The sequence below is a fragment of the Pseudonaja textilis genome, chromosome 2 (assembly GCF_049901715.1).
Source record: "Pseudonaja textilis isolate UNSWEBS1 chromosome 2, rPseTex1.2, whole genome shotgun sequence".
Taxonomy (NCBI): domain Eukaryota; kingdom Metazoa; phylum Chordata; class Lepidosauria; order Squamata; family Elapidae; genus Pseudonaja; species Pseudonaja textilis.
Window position 1 is genome coordinate 243,307,816 of NC_141991.1, and position 17,177 is coordinate 243,324,992.

Below are 17,177 nucleotides of genomic sequence, written 5' to 3' on the forward strand. Positions count from 1 at the left end.
AGGAGGAGCCACCTCTGCTAGCGAAGCTCCACCCTAGCTGTGGGGATAAAAGGCAGGGGGCGGAGATGAATAGGTGTGACAGACAACTATTTATCTTCCAGTTGGACTGACTTGTTAGTCTGTGAGAGAAACTTTTTGCTGGGATGGCCAGCATTCCTAATAAAGGAATCTTTTGAGTTCACATCACATTTGTCATGTTTGGGGAGCTGGGTCAGAACAATTATATTCCTGCCAGTGAAACTTGTATAGAACAATTTTTAATGTAACCTTGGCATATACAAAATATTTCATACAATTATAAAAAGGGCATCCACAAACAAATCCATTAATGCAGATGATTATTTAGACATTATGCTAGAAACATGGGGATTATAATTATCGTAATATCACCTTTATAATTTCACCCTTATGAAAATAGTTGCATTTAACATTCCGGTACAGACATATCTTTTTGGTACATTTAAAAAGGATGGGATTAATTATTAGCTCCCTCATGCTAAGGGTTTGATGATGTTATTTGAGTTGGACAGAACACAAGGCTTGAGGTCACACCATTAGTTCATAAAGATAAAGGCTTTGAGTGGAGCTCTATTCCTGATGAATTCATGTGCGCAGTTTTCTTGACCCCACTTCATTGGCATTATGTGTGGATCACAATGGGATCACTCAAATAGTTTCTGAATTATCTTATGCAAAGCCATCTGTTACCTTTGCAAGTTACATGAAGCAGTGTAGTTGATTGTAGTCTGGAAACACAGGAGAGATGGCCTTTTTCCCCAGAGGGCTTGGAGCTGCCACAAAGAAGAGGGAGTCAAGCTATTTTCCACAGCACCTGAGGGCAGGACAAGAAGCAATGGGTGGAAACTAATCAAGGAGAGAAGCAAGGAGAAATTTCCTGACAGTTAGAACAATTAATCAGTGGAACAACTCGCCTCCAGAAGTTGTAAATGCTCCAACACTGGAAGTTTTTAAGAAGAGATTGGATAACCATTTGTCAGAAGTGGTGTAGGGTTTCCTGCCTAACCAAGGGGTTGGACTAGACCTCTTAAGGTCCCTTCCCTATTGAAAGTCTGGTGAACAGGAAGAAAACAAGGTCAGATTCTCCCAAGCAATTCACAGACTATACTTATGGCAGATAATTGCTTTAGTTTGGGCAAGATTCTGTTTGTAGGCAAGCAACAATAAAAGAACTATTCAGAAGTAACTCCATGTGTTGTTCTTGGTTCTGAAAAGCGGACTGTGAAATCTATTTATTTACTTATTAGATAATATCTCATCTTTTGTACTGGAGCTCACGGCAGTATCCCGCCCCCTCATATTTTTCCACACAATAGCAACTCTATAAAGTCAGATATTCCCAGTGAGAGGTGATTTCAGATTTTCAGAATGCCTTATTTGGAGTAATTTTGTTCCAAGTTTTAAGCAGGCATGGAGATGGTTTTGAAGAAGGGATTCAAAAATGTTGTCCAAACCACTACTTAGCCCAGATAGGCAGGAGAGGGTGAGGGGAAAAACCTCAAGATTCCCGTGTTTAGTTTCTCCTTTAGTATAAGAGGAGGTTGAGTAAATCTCAGTTACTATGCCTTCTAATGATAAAATTCTAATAATTGTTGTGGCCTTTGCTTCCTGATGCTATCTGCCTCAAAGGACTGACATAAGACATCTGGCTTCCTCAGCATGATTAAATGTAGGATAGAGGCAATGAGTTAGGTCTTTACTTTAAGGGGGACACAACATGGAATTGTGCTGATTTCAGTCTCCCATCTCTATAGATGACAGTTTGAAAACAGTTGAATAAGGCCTTCTGTTCTTTAGCCAAAAAGAGAATGGCAAAATAAAACATCTAGGGTGCCTTGCAGTTCTCTTCTTGTAAAATGCTAGGTTCATACTGTACAAAGACCCACTGCTCTGTATCTCACTCACCACAGAAAGAAGACTAGATTGAAATAGATTGCAACAAAAACATTTTGAACATGAAATATGAGAGGTATGTTTGAGATGTATGAAATCCACCATAATTAATAATAGTAATGCAAATTACGATTTGTATAACTCACCATTAAAATGCAGCTGAATTATGGATATGGGTGCAGTGTATGGAAAAAAAGATTCATTTTCTTGTTTTCATGTGTGTGTTTTTTTTGTGTTTTGTTTTATTTGTGTTTTGTTTTTCAGCAAACAGAGGAAGCGGAGCTGCAGGAAGTTCACAGACAGGCGATGCGCTGGGAAAAGCACTTGCATCTGTAAGAAAGTATTTGCTTTGGATGATTTGAATAGCATGAACTTGGGTTGGAATCAGTAACCACATATGCACAAATCTATCGTGGCCAGTTAAAATAATTGAGAATAAAAGCATGTCAAGACACATCGCTCTGCAAAATCTAGATAACTCGAGATAAATTCTTAATTGAAGGCAGTGCTTTATCGTTATCCATTCACATGGAAATCGTAAGAAGTTTATGTTACATGATTCAGTAGCCAAGCCTGCCCTGTAGTGGTTTCCTGGTCTCATTTGAAGCCTAAACCATATTTAAAACTATTTGAATTTGAGGTAGTCCTCAGGTTACGACTGTAATGTCCATTTTGGTCATAACAGTCATAAAATGACTCATTTAGCAAACCCCACAGTTATTAAGCAAACCTGTTATGGCATGTTTTTGTGAAAAAAACAATGCTGGCTTTCTGCAAAGCCACTATGAAACAGGGCACATAACACTGCAAACAGACATGCATAGCACCCAAGTGCAGTCACACAACTGGGAGAGTAGGTACCATCAGAACTTCAGATCCATGTCATAAGTCCTCTTTTTCGGGTCATTTGTAACATTAAGGGGATTAGTCATAATCCAAGGACTATGTATTTTCATCCAAAGAATGCTGAGAGTTTACATCCTGTAAGGATGTTAAAATTTCTGATTCAGATGCCTATTTTACATCATAGAAATAGGGTTGTAAAGTTTTTGGGGACATGACCCTAATTAATCTGGATAGATGGAATCATTTGAATAGCTCCTAAATATGAATTTGCTGTACATTTACGTTAGAGCCTGAGTGGGCAGTATTCAAAAATTATCCCTATCTCAATCAGGGGTGGGATTCTACCGGTTCGGCCCGGTTCGCCTGAACCAGTAGCTCCAAAGATCATCTGGGAGTGAACCAGTTTGCTCTGACGATCAGCTGCTGGGCCCACCTGCCCGCCTCGGCTACATACTGACCTTTATTTCCTGCTTTTGATGCTCAGCTGCATCGCACGGCATAGCGGATTGCCGCAAGTCAGCTGTTGAAGACACAGGGAGAGTGCAGGAGAAATTGAATAGGAATGCCTCTGTGCACATACAAAGCGCGCGCGCGCACAAAGCATACCCACCAAGCCACGCCCACCGAACCGGTGGTAAACCAATTTGGATCCCACCCCCGATCTCAATGCCAAATTACCTCAACTGTGTCTTTCAAGTCTCCCATTAGTAAAAGGGGGTAAGTCTCACTGCAGTGGGATAGGATTTTGAATTTTGAATTTCCCTTTTTAGCCTTAAAGGCCTTTGAACAGCTCCCTAAAGGAACCTGCTTTTTTATGCATAGGTCCTTGGAGATATAATCCACCCATGCGGGCAGGGACCAAGCTTATGAATCTTTTCCATAGAATTACTACTTCCTGGTGAGGTGATGAATCTGTAATCCGAAACCGTATCATCATTCCCCAGTTCACATCTTTCAGTAATTTGGATGATATACTATCTGCTTAGGCACTGCATATGGGAAAGCAGACTCCCAGAAGTCAGGATAAAAAGATCAAAGGGCCTCTCAATCTGTTTTGCTGCAGTTATTTAAAAGCCAGCCTTGACTTCCAATTGCCACCCATTCTATTTATTTCCATCTCTGATTTGGGTAAGGATCCATTAAGTACATATACAGCACAGTGCATTTCTACAAATTAAAACTTAACGTTGACTTTTAAATGAACTCTCACTGTAATGTATTTTCTGTGCAGAGTGGGGTTCCAATGGGGTTCTCGTGAGAATTGATGTTTTCCATGTCCAGCTAACATATGTTACAAAGACAAAAATTAGCACAACTCCCAAATAATGGATACAGTACAAAATCTACTTTAACTGGTGCCTGGAGGCATTGGTTAACTGAGAGATGATCAAGGGGTTAATTAATTTAATTGCCTCTGCAGAACCCTAAGGAAAAGTTCATGAGCCCAGCTTAAATAGTGGCCAATATGAATTCCCAGCATGGTCTGCTTTGATAATTTGACAAGATAAGAGTCTAATGATGTTTATGATTTCTAATCAGGTCCCAAATGATCACAGAAGTTTTATCCATTCAGGGTATTAAGTAGATAAACCCTTGAGAATCTTAACTAAAAACTCTAATATACTTACTCAGCCATGTATATGCAGTTGTACACATCAGTCGGGATAATTTTTCCATCTTCTATTTTGTAGAGTTTACTTCAATAAGTATTTTTCACTATTCTATATTTCAATGTTTTATTTACAAAACTTGACTTCTATAATAATTTAAGATATTTAGCTTAAATTGAAGTAATTTTCTGATTCCCCCCTCCATTTATATGTACAGTATACATATTTTAGTACTGTAGAACCTACTATGATAATTTAATCTAAGGGATAAACTAAAACCTCCCACAAGCTGTCCTTCATCACAACTGTCTTATTACCTCATAGCGTTTTTGTCATAGTGGTTTCATGTTCTTCATAGCATCCTTTTCATCTTATGAGTTATAAGTATAAGTATATTTATAATGAAGAGTGCCAATCCTCTGTCTGTATCCATTCCAAGTGACTTTAGATTAATTCTGTATCATCTTTTAAAGATTTACTCTCCAGATCATACCAACAACAGCTTTTCATCAAATCCTTCAACTCCTGTTGGTTCACCCCCTTCTCTCTCAGGTATTGTGGTTAAAATTATATTTTACCAAACAGTTAGTTAATGAAATAGCAAGAAAATCTTTAAAATAATGCTTTTGAGCATGATCAGAAAGTTCAGTTCTCTGGGAAACAATTTCAGACTGCCGCCTGTTTTAACATTTCAGGGCTTAATAGTAAAATAAAAGTATTGCATGAAGATCTCTATGAAAGGCTGAGAAAGTCTTCTATCCTACTGTACAAGTGTGTAGGCTGGTTCCAGGGAGCAGGCTAATATGTTAAGGTATGCTTTACCTTAACTCAAGGCTGCATAGTAAACAACCTTGATTCTTGAATATTCAACTTGGTTTCTGAACATCCCTTATGTACACCATTTATTTTGTTTTCTGAAACCATGCATTAATGACATAGATATTGCACAATAAATTAATTAACCCATGCAGAGAGAAGAATTTAAGAATTATTGCAAATGCAACAATATACAATTATTGCAACAATAATAGGCAACTATTACTATTACTTTATTACTAATTATAATGAACCTTGGTGGCACAGTGGTTAGAGTGCAGTACTGCAGGCTACTTCTGCTGATTGCCAGCTGACTGCAATTTGGCACTTCAGATCTCACCAGGTTCAGGGTTGACTCAGCCTTCCATCCTTTCGAAGTGGGTAAAAGAAAGACCCAAAATTGTTGGGAGCAATATGCTGACTCTGTAAACCACTTAGAAAGGGCTGTAAAGTGCTATTGCTATTACTGGGCTTACGTTTCCCCAAAGATTTAAGGAAATAGAATATACGTTGGGTTGGATACATATAAAATACATTGGGTTGGATCTAAAACTAATCAATACATTTGTCCGTTTGTCATGACACAGAAATTTTACTCTGGTTTACTCTGAATATACTGCATATAAGTCTGAATGTATTCCTCTTTCCAAGCTCTTCCTTTTGAGAAAATGTGAATTGCTAAAAGGAAAGTGTGACTCTTTCTAATATATGGTCTCCTCTTCCATTATTATGTTCTTCCTATAATATAGTTCAACTTGTTCTAAGGGTGATTTCATGGCAAAAACAAAGCATTCCTACACGGTACTGGAGAATAAATGCCAAGGTTAAAGAGATTGAATATTTAATTCATGAGTAAGCAAGACTTTAGAGATTTAGCAGACAGTCATAACATCATGTATACTACATTTTCCAATCTAGCAAGTTCACAGCCTTACTTCCTGCAGTTCAGACAGGCAGGAAGAGAGGAGTTACTATCAGTTTTTATCTTATCAGTAAAAAGAATACCAATTGAAGTTCAAGACAGAAAAGTCTGTCTTGTGTCTGGAAAGTATTTCAATTCCATGCAGCAAAGTTTATATGGCTGAGGGAATGATTGTGTGTATATGCTTTTGTGTGTGTGTGTGTATCATAAATAAATGGAGAAGAAAAGAAAAATATCCTAAGGCTATCTAAGTTAAACAATTATTCCATAAAACATACTTAATGTCAACAATGTAATATCTTGACAGCAGAGATTGATATGAACCGTTCTGTCTATTTCCAAAATGATACTATTTTTGTTATTGTCCCAGAGTAAACTTTCATCTAAGATCTAAAAGGACCTCTGGATGATTAATCCCTTAATTTAGATTTAAAAGTTAATATTTTGCTTTCATGTGCATTAAACTTGCTCAACCAGGAATTATGTGTTACAACAATAATGTGTGCCTATTGATTGGCTACAGGACCCCAAATTAAAGAAGACTGATGTATCTCCCAGTGATTTTACTTCATGAAAAAAGACTGTGCCATAAATGAGCCAGGAAACAGTCTTCTGTCTTCATAGTTATTCAGTATTAGTGAATTATTGTACCATATACAGAAATATCTTTTCCAGTATCTAAATTATTGTACTTCATAAACACATTCTGTAAGGAGAGAGTTTTTAAAAATCCACTTGATCCTAGAATACTCAGTGAGATTTTCTTAGAAAACTAATTTATTATACTATTGACACTTGTATTTTGCTCTTTTTTAAAAAGCAATAAATATGATGTCACAGTAGTTGATTGAAAAGACTTAAATAAAACAAAAGAGTTACAAGAATTTAGAATTTACATTTTTAGAATGCATTGAATGTAAACATTTAAGTAAAAACTGCATTGCTACAGACCAATAGACCAATCAACAAACTTGCCACAGAGTTTTTCTCTGATAATAATAAATGAAAATTATCGATAATGCCTCCTGCTATGGTTAAACTAACAGGATCTTGCTACAATTCTTTTATTTATTTATTTTAAATATATATCAATTTCCACTTGCTTTCTGATATACAACTACAAAATAGATGAAATCTCATATGCTGGCATGCAGTTTGGAGACATGATGTGGCTTCTGGGTGGGGCTGCATAATAAATATTTGTTTTCAACATTTTGCACAAGAGATGTGGTTTAATATGACTGTTGGGAAATGTTATGTACATATCTACGGTATTATTCAGTGTCTTTGAAAGACATTTTGTTTGCATAGTTCCAATTGTAACTCCCATTTTACTATTAGCAGGAACAGCTGTTTGGTCTAGAAATGGAGGGCAAGCATCATCATCTCCTAATTATGAAGGTCCCTTACATTCTTTGGTATGTTTTTCAATGGCGAACTACCTGTTCAATATTAACTACCTGTTAATATCTTATTGCAGTCTTCTTGTCTTTCCTATCCATTTTCCTAATGGAGCGTAACACAAATTAGTGCACTCTTTTCCTGATCATTTCTAAATAGGAGATCCACCCATAGAGCACAACAGATTTCTATATACTCTCTTGCATAAGCTAATCAGCAATGCTAAATTTCTATGGAGATTCTCAGTCATAGTTGACCTGGATGATTGAGAAGCTCCATAGATATTTAGCTCTTCAGCAATGATTACGTAGTAAAATACCACACATGGAAATAGGGCATGCTGTCTAATATGAACTGTGTAAGGTTGGAATCTATACTTGTAGAAGAAAAACAAGAAGATCAAACTTAGTTTGCTTAAAAAGCAAAATGATGGAGTGGCCTAATGTAAGTATAGTATTTTTGTGGGGGAAAGGGCTCATTTTCCCATAAGTAAATGGAAGTATGAACAGATCACTTTGCTTAATCAGGAAGATGATCAAGCCTCAACTGTATATGGAAAAAAATAGCATAATAAGCTATTCTTAATATTCATCAGTTTCAGTGTGTTGCATATATGCGTAATGTGCATGCATTGTAACATTCTCAATATCTTTTATAACTGTAAAGAAGATGATGTACTGCTGTTTTGGAGAGCATCTTAGCTTATATCAGTTCATCAAGCTATATCAATCTATGTAAACTATATTCTGCTACCCAGTTATATTTCCAAAATATCAATATAAGAGCCAATGCCAATGGTAATATTTCTGGCAAGAGATAACCTCGTATTGGTGTCCTTGAGCTATATATGCCCATCAAAACTGTCAAGACCGCCTTTCAGAGCCTGTGGACTTAATTAAAACAATTGCTTTGAATGTTGGGTTCCAGAATGATGTTACCACAAGAAGAGAGAACACCTACTTTCTTAGGTTAATGGTATTAGCTTGTTATTGCCTCTTCCACATAAGTCTATGAGTCTTGTAGTCACAATGATAAACAATCAAAGCTTGCCAAGATGAAGTGAATAATGCCTTCAAAGAGTTGCTCAGCTAGTGTCGTGGCAAAAGGTGCCTCGGATTGTCTTCCTTTTGTATTCCTCAAAGAATATATTTCCACAAATGCCCCCAATGCCATATGAGAAAACATTTCTGAAGCTAAGAGAAAGTTTGGAGCTTCAGTTGTACAATGGTCCTAATATAGAAGCCACATTCAGAATAAGAAAGGAACATCACCATTTCCATTAGGTGGAAATTAAGTAGTGTTTTTCCACTGAGCATTGCATAATATATTAAATAAGGATGTTGACACCAGTCTTTTTTCCCATGTGGTTTCAGTAAGAATGAAGTAGCCACTTCAGAAACATTCTTGAGAATTGTATAATGAAGAATTTTGGCAGAATATATCCAGACACATTGCTTTACCTTATATCATCTTAAGTCTCGGCCTTAAAAAAATAAAATAACAATGCCCACCATAATTCTTTGCACTTTAAATAATCAGAAAATTATCGGTGGTTTCAAGGGACTGTTTCTTTTAAAAACCCGATTAGGTTTTTTAGACAGACCAGTAACCAGTGTTTCTCAATCTTAGGAACTTTTAAGATGGGTGGACTTCACAGAATTCCCCAGACAGCAATGTACTTGTTTAACTTATTTAAATTGCTCTGGTGTTATGAAACCTGTTTAGATGTTTGTGCTGTAAATGGATAAAATACTGTATTTTTTTTCTTATTCTTCTTTTTGAGTATTGGAATATATGTCCGAATGCAGGCTATTTTTGATCATAGAATTCCACATATCAATTTTCATAGCTCCAGTTAAAACAGTGAGAAGTAAATAAGCCTTAGATAAGAAGTTAGCATACAGAAATAATTTAATAGGTCATGGCAATTTGATATTTCTGACACAAAATATTTCAGGATCCTGGGGCAGCAAACATGAACTGTTTTGCCCATGTAAATGAAAACAGAATTTTCATAGTATCTTAGCAGGATAGTTTTGGGTGTCAGTTGTTTTATTTACAGTATTTTGGTGAGCAAAGGGGAAAAAATTAAGCAGCATACCCTTAATAAATCTGTTTGTGAAACAGATTCAGAAACAGCTCAGCTACAAGCAATCCTTTTCGGTTTCAACTGCCTGACACACAGCAGTAGCAGTGCAAAATATATGATCCACCATTTATGTGAGTTCTGCTCAAACAGGAGACAGTCTGTTACGTTTTCTGATGCTCTCTTATTTTTTGTCATAAACTATCAGCAAAGCCGAATCGAAGACCGCTTGGAAAGACTGGACGATGCTATTCATGTTCTCCGGAACCATGCAGTGGGACCTTCAACTGCCATGCCTGGTAGTCATAGCGACCTCCATAGCTTAATAGGCCCTTCTCATAATGGAGCTATGGGAGGCCTCGGATCAGGATATGGGACAGGCCTTCTTTCAGCCAATAGACATTCACTAATGGTAAGCCACAAAGATTCAACACTACAGATTTCTTTAAAAAAATAACGTTAAATAATGCATGATTGCGATGTTTAAACTTTTTTTTTTTTAACTAAGCTTTTAATTCCAGTACAATTTAGTGTTGCAGAAATGAAAGGCAGTGTAAAAGTCTGTAGAGATTCTCAGTCATCCAGGTCGTGGTTATTCCAAAGGTGCTTTTTCAGGGGGCAATTGGACTTTCTTGTTTTTTCTTTGAAGACGTTTTGCTTCTCATCTAAGAAGCTTCTTCAGCTCTGACAAGATAGTGGGGAATGGAAGGATTTATATTCCTTGCAGACAGCTGGTCATTTGCATCCTTTTAGAGGGTCGTTGAAGTGCTTGGAGGTTTATCTGTGTCCTCAGAGTCACTTGAGTAGTTCTTCTGGTTCCTGTAGTCAGCAATTTTTCCTCTTACTCTCATACCATTCTCAAAGGGTGTTCATCCCAAATTGTATAGCCAAAAGTGTAGAAAGTCAGTGTAGTACTTAATGACAAACTAAGCTACCTTTATTATTTCTATTGCATAAGTAATAACTACTCTTCCACAGTATATGTTAAAATGCATCTCTTGATTTCTCTTGTATTGCTTTTTTTAGTTATAGAATTTATCATGCTTAGAATACGTTTAGCCCATGCTTTTAAAGAATCTGCTTAGCAAGAAGCTGCTAATCTGTTGCATTAGTCCTTCCTAAAATCTATCTCTGAAATATTTTTAGCTGAAATATATTTGGCTTCTTTCTATGTCTGGCACAAATACAAGATGGGAAAAAATGCAAAACAATATCCTTAGGTATGTTTCTAGAATTAAACCTACCAACTGGAATCTGCAAATGCGGGGGGGTGGAAATATGGCATTGGATAGCAAGAAGAGAAGGGGTAAAAGCAGGAATCAGCCTTCCCAGTCAGCCTAGACAGGAAGCACCATAAAATGAGCTAAGTCTTATCTATTATGAGGCCCCATTTACAGAACCTCATTAGTCTGAAAGTACAAATCTCTCACCATCTCCTTTACAGACTGAGAAAATAGGGAGGTTTCTTTTTGAAGATTTTTCACTGCCCTTTAATGCAACCTCAGGCTAGGCCTTCTTTTATATGATTGTTCCCTAGGCAGCATCTCTTCCTCCCTCCTCCCAAAGTCATTCCACACATCATTACAATATGTTATTGACTAGGAGCTTGTTGCCTGCAAAAAGTGTTAAGGTGTTGGATTAGAACTTCTGAAATTCAGGTTCAAGTCTACACCCAGCCATGGAAGGTCAGTGGGCTCATTGCTCTTTCTTGGCCTAATCTACCTCAAGGGCAGTGGGGGAAAATTGGAGGAGATAAAGTTATGTTCACTGCTGTAGGTTCCCGGGGAACAACTGCCTTTGAACTCATACATTTTCTGCATTTTGGAAACATGAATCTCAACCACGCATGTACCTCTGTGAACCAGTTAACATTGGTTCCCTTTGCACCAAACTGGAACAGGTTTTGTTCCTACATGTTAAACTAATGTCTGAATTGGAGATGTTCTGGTCTGCAGGACTAAGGCCTTGTTCTTCCTTACCCTTCCTTACCATTGCTTTTCATTCATGTTTTGTTCTTTGTCAAGCAATTTCATTGATCACATTGCCCTGTATCCAAATGCCTCAGCATTTAAACCTGGCCCAGTTATATGGGAGTTGCTCAGAGAAAGCAGTTTCTATGCGGCTTGGGGATAATATCTAAACATCCAATCTACTGTATTAGTACAGAGCAGAATGCTTAAGAAACCTAAAATCTCTCTTATCCATTCTTGCGACCTTCACTTAATCTCCTAATGCCATCTTAATTTCTTTATTTAGAATAATTGGATTGAAACGGTAGGGTACAAAACTGGCATGTGCATCAATTGTTTGAGTTGGAATAGCAAGCTATATAACGTTGATTATTTATTTTTACCTTTTCACTTTTCAAACTAGCATGCTGTATTTGAATTCAGTTAACATGCATTTTTGTAAACAGTGTTATGAGCAGGACAGGATAGATAATCTTTAAAATAGGTAATTTGATATAATCCATGTATCTGTACTACATGTATAAATCAGCTTCCTCTTCATGGTCATGCTGAGGAGGAATTCTGGAAATTTAAAGTTCTAACACATATAAAAAATAAGAAATGAGGGGAGGTTTCAGTATGGATGCCTTTCTAATGCTCAACAAAATGCTGAATATAATCAACTGGTTAATTTATTTATGATTCCAATATGAAACCAACAATTAGACATCTATCAAAAACTATCATGTGCTTGAATGGTCATTCTCAACAACCCTGATAGGTTGCTATGAATATATCTCGCCCCCTTTTTCCTATCTGTCAACTTGATATGCCCCTCCCTATTGTGATTAGTTGAAAAAAGGGACTTATGACCATTTGTGACATTTACAATTGTTGCAGTATCCCCACGGACTTGTGATTAAAATTTGGATGCTTGGCAGTTGGCATGTATTTCTGACAGTTTCAGCGTCCTGAGGTCATGTGATCGTCTTCTGTGACCATCTGACAAGCAAAGTCAATGGGGAAGCCAGATTCACTTAACAGCTTCTTAACAAAGTCATTAATTCACTTAACAATTGTGATCAGGTCATAAAATGGGGCAAAACCCACTTAACAATTGTCTTGCTTAGAAATGGAAATTTTGGGCTCAATTGTGGTTATACATCGAGGATTGCCTATATGACAATTGCACAGGTTCCCTATCAGCTCCCAAAGTTGCTGCAAGAACCGCATATACAAGACCTTACTGAAGACTAACAGGCACGCAGGCTAACATCACCTTGGGAGCAAGGAGGTATGATGGAGGGTGGGAGCCACTGTAGAAAAGTCAGGTAATCTGGGTCCTGTCAGATGGAACCCAGAATATACCTTTTCTGCCGGACCTGATGGGTTGTAGATTTAGCGCAAAGATCAAAATAGCATTGACAAGTTCAACTGGACAAGCTGTGAAAACAGTTACTTGGGTGTTTATAATTTGGAACTGTAGAAGCAAAAACTGTTTCATTTGATAGAAGAAAAAACAAAAAATGGCAGGTAACAAAGTCCATAGCAGGAGTGTCAAACTGGCAGCCTGCGGGTTAGATGCATCCATTCCGCGAATGGGAAAAACTTCGTGTGACGGCAACGTGATGCGGCAAATTTGACACCCCCATGGTCTATAGTATCACTAAGTGCTTTAGTAAGGAAAGAATAATCTAGAAAGAGAAATTGTAGAATCCTAAAAAAAAAAAACCAGGATGAATTATATTGATATGCTTCATAATGGCACCTGTCTGAAGTTGTATTTAATCGCTCACAGTCATTACAGATTTCTAGAATATATGTTTTTAATCTAAATTTGGCCACTTTTAGTCCATTTTAGCTTTTTGTATATATATATATTAAACATTCTGTCTTGCTGATCATTCCAATCAGTTATCTGATTCAGTGGGCATTCTCTGGGTAGCTTGTTAGATTCATTTCCCTTTTTTGTTTTTCTGGGATAAATAACAAATCTCTTATAAGCAGTGTTGTAGAAAACTACAGCTCTGAGAGAATATAAAACATGTAATAGAGCAGTGTGCATTCTTATTGTTATCTAAATGTCTCTTTAGTCACAGACAGTTTGCACCTGTTCAGTTTCACTGCATATGTAGGCTGGGGAATTCTGAACAAGTATTATCAAAAAATGGGAAAGAATGCTGAAGACCCTGCAAAAGGCATCCGTTTGAGGTATCAGTCTCACCAGAAATTGATACCCTGATATATAGCAATGGAATACTCTCTATGGGTTTAGTCAGCTAAGGCAGGGATCCCCAACCCCCAGGCTGCAGAAGTGGCGGGCAAGCACTCGTGCACATCTTCACTTGAGTGAGCAGTCACACAAACAATCCTTTCTCCCCACCCACCCGTTGCCGGAAGGTTGGGAAACTCTGAGCTAAGAGAAATGCTGGAAACATCAAGAAACTATATTTGGAAACAACAGGACAAGTAAATAATGCACTTGGCCTTCCGTACTTGTCATTCCAACATGAGCTTAATCTTCATAGTCTGAAGGCTTCACAGATTGTCCAGCTTTAATAGTTCCAAGTCAGATTTGGTGATGTATTCAGTCTCCTAAATCATATCAAGATGAAAAACATGAAATTTGGGGGTATTTATTAACTGCATAGTTTTGTTATTAAAAATGAGAAAAAAGGACCATTTCCATAAAGGAACTCTGCAGAGATCACCTCTGAAAATTAACCTCTCCCCCAGCCATACCTTATTAAAAGATAAAATTGGACCATTGATGCTTATAAACAGCAAAAAAGAAAATTGATTGCTTCTAGTTCATCATTGAGAAAGATACCTATTTTAATCTCTTCCCTACCAAAAATGGGACCATGCATTGAATCATCTATTGCAGGGGTGTCAAACTCGATTTCATTGAGGGCCGCATCAGGATTGTGTTTGACCTTGGAGGGGGGCTGAGTGAGTGTGGTCGGGGTGGACATGGTCAGTTCGACATCCTGCAGCCCTCTGCCAGTGAAAACGGAGCCCACAAGGACTGTACGTGGCCCTCTCAGTCTCTGTTTTCAGCTGTGACGGCCTCCTGCAGCTCTCTGCCAGGGAAAATGGAGCTCGTGAGGGCCACACACAGCCCTCCCGAGTTCCATTTTTGCTGGCAGAGGCACCGCGGGCCGATCCTTTGCTTATTTCCAGGGCGATCCCGTGGGCCAGATCTAAGCACTATGTGGAGCGCATCTGGCCCGCGGGCCTTGAGTTTGACACCCCTGATCTATTGGATACAGACTGTTCCTTTGTAGCGTGGGCTGAACGTTCTCCAATGTTTGGATTGCAATGTACGCTACCTTTGCTGTCATCTATCAAGAGATGTATTCAGTGCTCTTGGATATACAGAACTGGAAGCAATGGGGAAATTCTGCCACATATACCATATCACATTCAAATAATACTGCCTTTAATGTAGAAATCTGGCTCTATTAAAAGCCAGATCTGTGACTTGCAACTATTCCTGTATATCTGCTCTCAATCAAGAGAGAAAAGGAGAAGGTTCCCCCCTCTCTCTTTCTCCTTCCCTCCCTTTGGTATTCTTTTTTTTTTTTTTTGCTTTTCTTTGTTTTGCATATGTTAAACTGATGCAACATGCACCCAGGGCATCACTTCAGAGAGAGTTGTTCCATAAATATATACTTCCCTCTTATGTACTTATACGCCAGATGTAGCTGAAGAAAGATTGGGGCGGAGAAGAGAACCCTAGAAAAGTCTGCTGTGCATATATAGCATTCATGGAAATACCTGGCCAATGAGTTTGACTTCCTCCAAAAACAGAACCATCATTTGAAACTTATTTGTAGCTTTGGTTTGCTTTGATTATTGAATGTTGATTACACCACAAATAAAGCATGAAGCTCTATTGCTGTTGAGGATCTCTCCTGCTGATATAAAATTCATAAAGCATTTAAAGGAGCCTAAAACAATTGAACACTTAACATGGAAGCATCAGAACCAAAAGAAGATGTCTGAAATCCTACCCCCACCTCGGCCTCCCCCCCAAATAGAAAACCCGTCACCCAAATTGCTTTGCAAATGTCACTCTTTCTTTCAGAGGGGAAAAAAGCTGAGGTTCTTGGTCATTCACCAGCAGTGTTCCTCCCTGTCTGAAACTGTAACTTGTGAGAAAGCATCAGGGCTGCTGCTATTTTTTTTTTTTCTTTGTGGAAAACTGGTCTGAATTTCGAAGTTAAAAACACGAGAACAAAGGAAATAGTTTTTGAGTAGAGTCAGTCTTAAGTTAGCCTTTGACCATTTGATATATTCCATGCTGAAAAGGAAGTTGAATGGTGGGGGGGAGGTGGAATCAAGCAGGACACTGGTAATGTTTTCCACATTTTGAATTTTAATACATGAAACAGGCAATAAAATGTTGGCCAGCTGCAGTAAATAAAGTATCAGTGGGAGGTATGGACCGGAAGCATGTTCAGAGCGGCCTGGCGGAGTTTCTGTGCCCACTGTACACCTTCTTCCTTTGTCAGCTGTGGACCTCTTGGTTAGGGGAGGAGAAATATATCAAAAGTGCCTTGATTTTATTTATTTTTTTGCCTAGATTATAAGCTTACAGAAAGATATATATTTTTTTGGTCAAATAATCAACACAAGGCCGACAAAGCCAATATGCTCTATTTTATTATTCAGCAACAAGGACAACAACAATAACAACAACAGGAAGAAAAATACATTAAAGCGGGGGTGTCAAACTTGCATCGTCACGGCGGCGTCACATGACGTCTCCGGACTTTTTGTCCCCATCACTAAATCGGGCATGGGCGTGGCCAGCACGCGACGCATCGGGCCCACGGGCCGGGAGTTTGACAGCCTTGCATTAAAGAGCATAAAAAGAAGGATGCCTCTGACTCAACCTCCCAAAATTGTACCCAGTGAGAATAGAATGCAAAGATTTGTAAAGCGCCCCCCCGCCCCATTTTTTTTTCTATTACACCCAACCCCACTCTCTTAATCTATCTTCGCTTTCGAATTAGAAACTTTGAATGGCCAAAAGAGATCTTTCACATCAGTGAGTCCAGTCCTTTGCTTGGTACACTTTTCCACAACCGATCCCTGATAGATAGGCCACAATTTTTCAGGTATATTGTCTTCTTTCCTGCTCCCTTAATATTTCTTACCAGCAGGAAATTTTTTCACATCCGGTTTATTTTCATTTAATCTGTTAGTCTTTGTCCCAATCTCCCTTTTGGAAAAAGATAAGACCTATCCCAGTTGCACATGGCAATGTTTTTAGACTTTTATAGACCTTTGTTCGTGTTTCCCTCACTTTTCTTTTTTTTTCAAATTAAACATATTCCGCTCCTTCAGGTGTTTCTCCTAGGATTCAGGATCTTCTCTCTTCCTGATTGATCAGTCCTCATAAACCTTTTCAGAACAATGAAGATGATTTTTATTTATTTTTTAAAAAGCTTTTTTTCCCCCCAAAATGCCCTATCTCACCACAATACCATAACCCATAATTCACAATATTTGGTCGCTCCCCAAAAGAAACGTATGGAGAGGAATTTTTTTTCTGGGTACAAAGTTCAGGAAGGAAGTAATTCATTGGAATGTTTCCCTCTTTTTCTTGTGCAATCCTGGGTTTCATA

General features: G+C 38.0%; 1 protein-coding gene across 31 annotated transcripts in view; it reads left to right on the top strand.

Annotated features, from left to right (window-relative positions):
• Window positions 1-17,177, top strand: part of TCF4 (transcription factor 4) — a 419,947-nt gene that overhangs the window by 364,026 nt on the left and 38,744 nt on the right. For 25 of the 31 annotated variants that reach the window (XM_087927469.1, XM_087927464.1, XM_087927477.1 and 22 more), the window contains 4 exons: window positions 2,176-2,243; window positions 4,841-4,919; window positions 7,447-7,523; window positions 9,801-10,004. In XM_087927469.1, coding sequence (XP_087783595.1) covers window positions 2,176-2,243; window positions 4,841-4,919; window positions 7,447-7,523; window positions 9,801-10,004 — 428 coding nt within the window. The remainder of the gene's footprint in view (window positions 1-2,175; window positions 2,244-4,840; window positions 4,920-7,446; window positions 7,524-9,800; window positions 10,005-17,177) is intronic. The other 6 variants (XM_087927458.1, XM_087927453.1, XM_087927455.1 and 3 more) reach the window with 1 other exon arrangement.